Below are 7,693 nucleotides of genomic sequence, written 5' to 3'. Positions count from 1 at the left end.
AGGAGATTAATATTAGGCTTATTCCTGAGTTATAGAGGAGTTAAGCTTGCTCAAAATCACATAGCTAGATAGTAGTCAGGATTCAAGGTTGCATCCATAAACACAATACTCTCGTGCCTACAGTGCAGGTTGAAATGCAAGATGGGCTGGAACCAAAGAGTGGTGGGCCTTCTGTGCCGTCCCCATATGTTTTACCTCATAAATATAATAAATTACTAAGGGAGGAGGAAGAATCTTATTTCTTTGTATTGGTAAGGAAAAGAAAGAAAAACGTAAAAATATTCTCCATTATTAATGATAATTTAGGACAATTGATCATCTAGAGCTATATTGTTCAGCACAGTAGCCTCTAGCCACATGTGGCTATTGAGCATTTGAGATATGAATAGTCTTAAATTGAGATATACTGTAGGTATAAAGTGCATACTGGATTTCTAGGATTTGGTATGATGAAAAGAATGTAAAATAATAATGTGGTATATTGATACATATCGAAATGATATTTTGGACATATGGTTTGAATACAATATATTTTAAAATTATTTTTACTTTTTTTTCTTTTTTAAATTTTATTAATGGGGCTAGTAGAAAATTTAAATTTATCTATTTGGCTTGCATTATATTTCTATTGGGCAGTGTTGATCCATTTTAAACTGAGCAATTTAAAACTGTGGTAGATATTGTACTAACTCTGATGAAGGAAGAACTCCCTCACCACACTGGCCTTTTAACCACACTCTTTCCTTGCTTTCTAGCCATTTGCAAGAAAAATTTTAAAAGGCACCCCCTTTGTAAAGGTTTGAGCACCCCTAGAATTTCCTTTTCTCTTGCTCCCGACCACAAACAAATGATCAATGTGCTCTGTCAACACTTTGGAGTCAACATTTTACAAGGGCAAAGAGAGGAGGTGCAAAAAAAAATTCCAATCCCTGAATGGTGTGAAGTAAAAGTGATTTCAGAGGATCCCACAAGAATGGCACTGGTGGGCATAAGGGTCTGTCTCATCGTCAAAAGACCCAAGGAGTTGAAAGGAAACTCTAACTACAACACCAAAATGCCACAAACCAAAGTTATTAATATAAACTAACATCTCTGTCTATCTGTCACCATCTCATCTTAAAAAACTTGTGAAAATACGTAATCCTGATGAGACTCAAATTAGGTATAAATACCAGCAGCAAAAGGAGATGCAGTACTTTTTCTGATCATCTGCAGATCGGCTATTAGAAGAGAAAGATCCCCTAAGTCCTTCGGACCTGATCAACTTAATACAGGAGCTACTGACACTGACTTCATCAACTTCGGCTTAACTCTTGCCAAAACAATGAATTATACAAGTTATATTTTAGCTTTTCAGCTTTGCGTGATTTTAGGTTCTTCTGGCTGCTACTGCCAGACTACAGTTTGGAAAGGAATAGATTACCTAAAGGAATATTTTGTGAGTATGACCTTTTAATAATACTTGTTGTGGTAGAAATGAATGAACGTTGACTTGGAGTTGTGTCTATGATAGGCTGTCATTTCTAGTCCACAGTCACCTTGAGAAGGGTTGGTGTTATTTTGATTATTGACTAGATGAGTTTTTGACTAAATGATCTAGATTTTGCTTTAGCCCTCTCCTCAATTTGCTATAGAGATTAAGGGGTCATTCATAAATCTGTCAAAAGATGGGCATAATATGGGTATAAAGCAGGATGAAGTTGATAATTTTGTGGTGCGAATCCATTCAATTGTCATGTCGAGTAGTATCTGTACGGAAAAAAATGACTGGCTTTTAGCTTCTGATTTCTCAGACTACCATGATGGTGATAGTAAAGACTCAAGATTAGCATTAAAAATGATAATCTGAGATAATTAATCAATTAAAGAAGGTGAGGTCCTTAAAGCTTTGGTTCCCAAAAAAAAATCATTTATAGGTGTTTTTCTCCAAAAAAAAAAAAGATTTTAAAATTCTACTACCCCATCTATGTCATCTATGAATTACCCCTGAACTCAGTTCCTTGCTGAGTTTCCATAGGAGTTAAAATCTGACTTGTTTTTTAAAATATCTTTTTGTTTCATTGTATGAATTTCTTTTAACATTTTATTTATGGTTAATTCAATAGTGTTTGCATTTTAAATATTTTATTATTTTTTCAAAATTTAACTATTATAATTATAGCTGTTATACATATGTTCAAGCCTTCACAAACTATTTTATTCTCATAACATCAAATCAAATCTCACACACACATCTGGATCTTTTAAAGTTGATGTATTGTAATATGGTAGGGGACACAGGTAGATGTTATAAAGATCTTTACCATAAGGGGGCAGTATTTTATAGTGGGAGGGCTGCTGATTTTTTTTTTTTTTAAACTAGGCTTGAGAACACTTTTTTAAAATTAGTTATTTGGGACAATTGAAGTATCATCAGCTTTGTTGAATTTATTTGTGATATTGCTATTTAAGTGTTATACTAGAACATAATAAAGTTAAAATAGCATGGTAGTCTTTGGCTATATCCAGCATAATAGCTTTTGGTAATACTTGTTAGAAGTAAGCAGAAGGTTGAAAAGAAAATCTGTGAAATTGTCAACATCTGAGTGCAATAAAACTTGAAGTACACTTTTCGGGCAATTTATGGACTAATTGTAAACCAACTTTTTCTTCTTTTTTTCAGAATGCAAGTAATTCAGATGTAGCGGATGGTGGATATCTTTTCTTAGATATTTTGAAGAATTGGAAAGAGGTAAGTTGAATATTTCCATTTAGCTGATTTTCCTGTTGCTTATTTTCTGATGGATAAATTCAGACTGACTTCTCTTTGTGTTCTTTCCTCCCAAGGAGAGTGACAAAAAAATAATTCAGAGCCAAATTGTTTCCATCTACTTCAAACTCTTTGAAAACATGAAAGATAATGAGCTCATTAAAAGTAGCGTGGCAGCTATTGAGGAAGACCTGCGTGTCAAATTCTTCAATAACAGCAACCGTAAACTGGAAGACTTCAAGACGCTGATTCAAATTCCGGTGAGAAGATCTTAATTCTTTTTTTTTGGTTTCATTGCAGAAGCTCTTGCAAAAAGTACTTAGTTCCCAAAAAGTAGAAATTAGCTACTGGGTACAGTTGTTAAAATTGTGAAATACACCCATGCCCCAAATTCCTCCTTACTAAGTCCATTCATGTTTTTGGGTGATTTTGCCAGGTCACTATGGGGATTATTTAATTTTGTGATTTGGGAGAATGCTGGCATTATGACAATTGGTGAATGGACAAATCCACTGAGGTGGAAATGGTGAATGAGTTGAAGGAAGTATTGAGAGGCAGTTCTCTCATTGCCCCTTGTTTGTGTGATGGAAATTCTCTTCTTTGGATGGGAGGCTGCCTGTCTTAATGGAAAGAGCAGTGGGAGGGGAGAGGAGACTTGTGTTCTCTTCGCAGCTTGGTTGCCAAGGAACTGTGTGAACTCCGATGACTCATAGGCTTGGCTCAGTTTCCTCATTTTAAAGGGAGTCTATTGGGCTCACTGTAATTTCTGTGGTCTCCTTTGCTCTCAAACTCTACAATGGCATGGATAGAAAATGAGAATGAGTTAGGAGAAAGCTATGGCCTTTGAAGAGGCCTTAGGGGCGTTGTGCTGTCAGGCTCTGGCCAACCTCTCATTCTGCGCAGCCCAAGTAGAGGCAAGAGTGTTTGTTTGCTTGCTTTCAGAAAAGAAAAACGGTAGAATTTATACCTTATGAAATAATTGTTTTATCAATTTTTGGATACCAGACTATCTTAGCTGAAGAAACCCTTAGGCTCCCAAGCTTTAGCTCATGAAGTTGTCTTGAATCTGTAAAGCTTGAGTCTAGAAGCTGCAAGATAACTTTGAAGCATAAAGACAAGTCACATTTTCCAAAATTTTATCTAAGAGACAGAGGCCTCCAGATTCCTTTGGGTTCGGCTTTGATATAAATATGAGAAAGATAGGGGTCCTGTTGCAACCTGTGCTCTCAGGATTTGCAGCCAGTTCTCATCCCTTTCAGAGCAGCCCCTAGGAACTGAAATAAGTGCTTGTTCTTCAGTATTTCTCTAGTCCCCAATGCATTAGATCATGCAAAAGTGCCTTGGAAAAGTTAAAATTAATTAATTACTTTCCACTGATAGTGTTTTCCAATGGTCAATAGTGTTTTCCAATGGTCAGCAGATCTCCTTGGCCACAGGCTAAGAGACTGAAGGAGCTAAGAGGCTGATTTCACAGAAGTTCCTAAGCCAGTGCTGTCCCTGGCTTGCTGTTCAGTCCTGGATAAGTCTCATAGTTTCTTGGTAATGCTTTGAACACTAGAAAGTAAAATTTATCTCTTACAAACATACAGCCAGTAGAAATTTGTTTCTACTCTGCTGTAACTGGGCCTTGAAAAAAGTCTGTTGGTCCCATCTTTCTGGAAATTCCATGCATCCTGCTTCATATGGGCAACATTGAGTGAGCTCTCAGCCATTGTCCTTTTTTGCCCAATTGCTAACATATTTGAGGCCTGTTGTGCCTTTTACTGATTAGTCCTGCAGCCTAGAATCCTCCTAGTCATTCTCAGAAATGTGGCAAGGTGGAAGAAAGAAACGTAGTGGCAGAACCAAGATGAAAGCAAATGGTCCTCATTTTAGTAAGCATGAATTCACATAAATGTTCCTATTGGTTACAATGAGGAAATGGTTAATTCGCTGGACTAGGAGGCAGAGTACAGGGAAATTTGCTGCAATTCTCAATTTTAAATGTTTATACCAGTAATTAATTATTGTCATGTAAAAATGATTCATTTTATTTTTAATCTCATTATAGAATTGATGATACTTACCTAATTTGGGGAAAAATTAAACATTATAGTATTCATTTGTCTTGGACATGGTATTTACAAAGTACTAAACCTGTATAAGTGGTTCTCAAACCTTGATGGATATCAGCATCACCTGGGGAACCTAGTGACCACACACCGGCCTAGGTCCCCTCTGACTTCATGCACCTGGGTCTCTGAGTTCTTCCTTGGGTCTCCAGGTTACTCTGCTGTACACAAAAGGGGAGAACCATTGACCTGTAGTAACGCATTTGATACTTAAAGCAAGGCTAAAACACAAAATGATAGAATTGGTAGAGAGCCTAGAAGTCATCTAAACAATCTCCTCATAGTTGGGATGAGAAAACAGAGATTTCGCAAAGGCTCAGTGACTGGTTCAAAGTCAAAGTTATTGCACACACAGGATTCAAACCCACAATTTTTGTCATTCCACTTTCAGGCTCCTTTCACTATATAATTTTGAGAATTCTATAGCAGTAAATTTAAGGATACATCATGTGCCCACCATGTTACAGCACAACTAGCAATTTAACTATCATTTTAGTCTTAACTGCTGAAGAAGCCACCATTGTATATTAAGGTAACATATTGTCAGTAAAAAGTATGTTTTTAAAGGAATACTTCCATTTTAATTGACCATGACATTAACAACAGAATGCCCTGATGGCTTGCATGCCTGAAATTAATTTTAATGTGTTCTTTCCCAATAGGTAGATGATCTGATGGTCCAGCGCAAGGCCATATCTGAACTCTTCAATGTGATCACTGAACTGGAACCAAAATCTAACCTAAGGAAGAGGAAAAGGAGTCAGAGCCTGTTTCGTGGTCGGAGAGCATCAAAATAATGGCCATCCTGCCTGCAAAATTTGAATTTTTAAATCTAAATCTATTTATTACTATTTAATATTTTACATTATTTATATGGGGAGTATATTTTAAACTCATCAAAGTATTTATAATAACCACTTTTATGTGATAAAAATGAGTACCTATTAATATATGTATTATTTATAATTCTTGTATCCTGGGGTAATTTCACTTGACCTTTTTTTTTTTTTTTTCTGACTAACTAGGCAAGACTATGTGATTATAAGGCTTTATCTCAGGGGCCAACTAGGGAGCCAACCTAAGCAAGATGCTGTGTGTTGTGTATTTATTTCAGTTGATGATATAATGCACACCTATAAATGAAATGATGCCATCCAATCACTGTGTGTTTAAAATCATGTCTGCATTCTGAGCCACTGCTTTAATGGCATGTCACACAGCACTTGAATGTGTCAGATCATATGACTTGTCCTTTGATAATAACGTAGCATCTCATCTCATGCCTGGTGCTTCAGAATATCACTGACAACTGTGACTGTACCCAAATGCAAAGTATTTCATTTGTTTAGTTCATTAATATTTAATATATATGAATAAAGTATAATTTCATAACTATTTATGCTGTGTCAAACTTTTTCTAAGTGAGGGCTATGGTAAATGCTTTAGATGGTAATGAATTAGTAGGAGAGAAGTCATTTTCAGCTGTGGAAATCTTAGAGTTGGATTATGTCCCATTAAATATGGTATCACTGACGATTTATTGGCTTCCACTGCTTCATTTAGCAGCTGTTTGAGTTACCTTTCTAAAATATAGAGTTAAGTATGCTACCATTTAACTCAGAGCTTCTGCTATGGGAGGTAGTCCAAATTGCTTAGCCTGGCACACAGAGATTTATTTATACCCCCTCCTTCACCTTCCTACCGCATCCCTCATCTTGATATTCCCCATGTCCTCTGTCCACCTTAGACAAACATCACTGGGTGTGAAAGAGGGGGTGTGAGCTTTAAGGAGAGAGGGTTAGATTGGAATCTTGATCCTGCCATTATAAGTAATGTGACTTTTAATGAATTACTTATATTCTCTAAGCTCAGTCTTCTCATCTGATAAAGAATAATAATTGTGTGTTCCTCATAATATTGTGGTGAGAGTTCTTTTTTTTTTCAGTCAACAAATATTTATTGAGTACCTGCTATGTACCTGGTGCTGTTCTAGGCACTTGAGATACCTTTGTGAACAAAAACAGACAAGGATCCCTACCCTTGAGGAATTTAAAATTTAGCAAGGGGGAGACAAAAAGTAAACAAATACATAGTATGTTAGCAAATTGCATGGTCTGTTAGAAGGTGATAGGTGTATGGAAACAAAGTAAAGCAAGATGGGGGAACTGGGAAAACTATAAGTAGGCTAGAGTGGTTGGGCTAGAGGTTTAAATGGAGTGATTGTAGTTGGCTTCATTGAAGAGATGACATTTGAGGAAGCACTTATAAGAGGCAAAGGAGGTAGTCATTTGGATTCCAGGCAAGAGAAACACTCTTGCAAAGGCTTTAAATTGGAGACTTGCCTGGCATGCTAAAAGAAGAGCCAGCAGACCAGTGTGACTGGAGCAAAGTTAGCCAAGAATAACTCCAGTTTTTTAGCTGAGCAACTAAACAAATGAAGCTGTTATTAACTGAGATGGGGAAACTGGAGTGAGCAGGTTTGGGGAGGAAAATCAGAAGTTTAATTTTGAACATTGAGTCCATTAGACTTCAAAGTAGAGATGCTGGGTAGGCAATTGGCTAGCTCGGTCTTGAGTTGAGGGAGAAGTCTGGAGAGTTGACATAAATTTGGGAGTTGAGGCATATAAAGAAGGTATTTAAAGATCTAACACCAGTTGAACTCATGAAGGTCATGGGTTTACATTGAAGAGAAGGAGAGCACAGGGTTGAGTCTTCAAGCATGCCATCATTACGGGACAAACCAGCAAAGGAGGCTTGAAAGAAATGGCCAGTGAAATAAGAGGACAACCTAAGAAATTAGATACTCTGAAAGCTAAATGAGGAAAGTGTTTCA

At 36.7% G+C, this 7,693-nt stretch overlaps 1 protein-coding gene across 1 annotated transcript; it reads left to right on the top strand.

Moving 5' to 3' along the window:
• Window positions 1–1,223: 1,223 nt before the first annotated feature.
• Window positions 1,224–5,981, top strand: IFNG (interferon gamma). The gene is made up of 4 exons (XM_019640524.1): window positions 1,224–1,438; window positions 2,663–2,731; window positions 2,827–3,009; window positions 5,523–5,981. The coding sequence occupies exons 1-4, from the start codon at window positions 1,325–1,327 to the stop codon at window positions 5,655–5,657; spliced, it is 501 nt and encodes a 166-aa protein (XP_019496069.1). The 5' UTR covers window positions 1,224–1,324; the 3' UTR covers window positions 5,658–5,981.
• The last annotated feature ends 1,712 nt before the right edge of the window (window positions 5,982–7,693 follow it).

Source organism: Hipposideros armiger, unplaced genomic scaffold (genome assembly GCF_001890085.2).
Source record: "Hipposideros armiger isolate ML-2016 unplaced genomic scaffold, ASM189008v1 scaffold_51, whole genome shotgun sequence".
In the NCBI taxonomy this organism is placed as follows: domain Eukaryota; kingdom Metazoa; phylum Chordata; class Mammalia; order Chiroptera; family Hipposideridae; genus Hipposideros; species Hipposideros armiger.
The sequence above is the reverse complement of the archived record's forward strand: the minus strand, read 5'-3'. Positions and strand labels throughout refer to the sequence as shown.

Excerpts from the sequence above, each read along its gene's own strand:
- IFNG (XM_019640524.1), top strand. The coding sequence starts at position 1,325 with ATGAATTATACAAGTTATATTTTAGCTTTTCAGCTTTGCGTGATTTTA. Across the intron at positions 2,732-2,826 it reads TTTTGAAGAATTGGAAAGAG|GAGAGTGACAAAAAAATAAT; the intron begins GTAAGTTGAATA and ends TTTCCTCCCAAG. Across the intron at positions 3,010-5,522 it reads AGACGCTGATTCAAATTCCG|GTAGATGATCTGATGGTCCA; the intron begins GTGAGAAGATCT and ends CTTTCCCAATAG.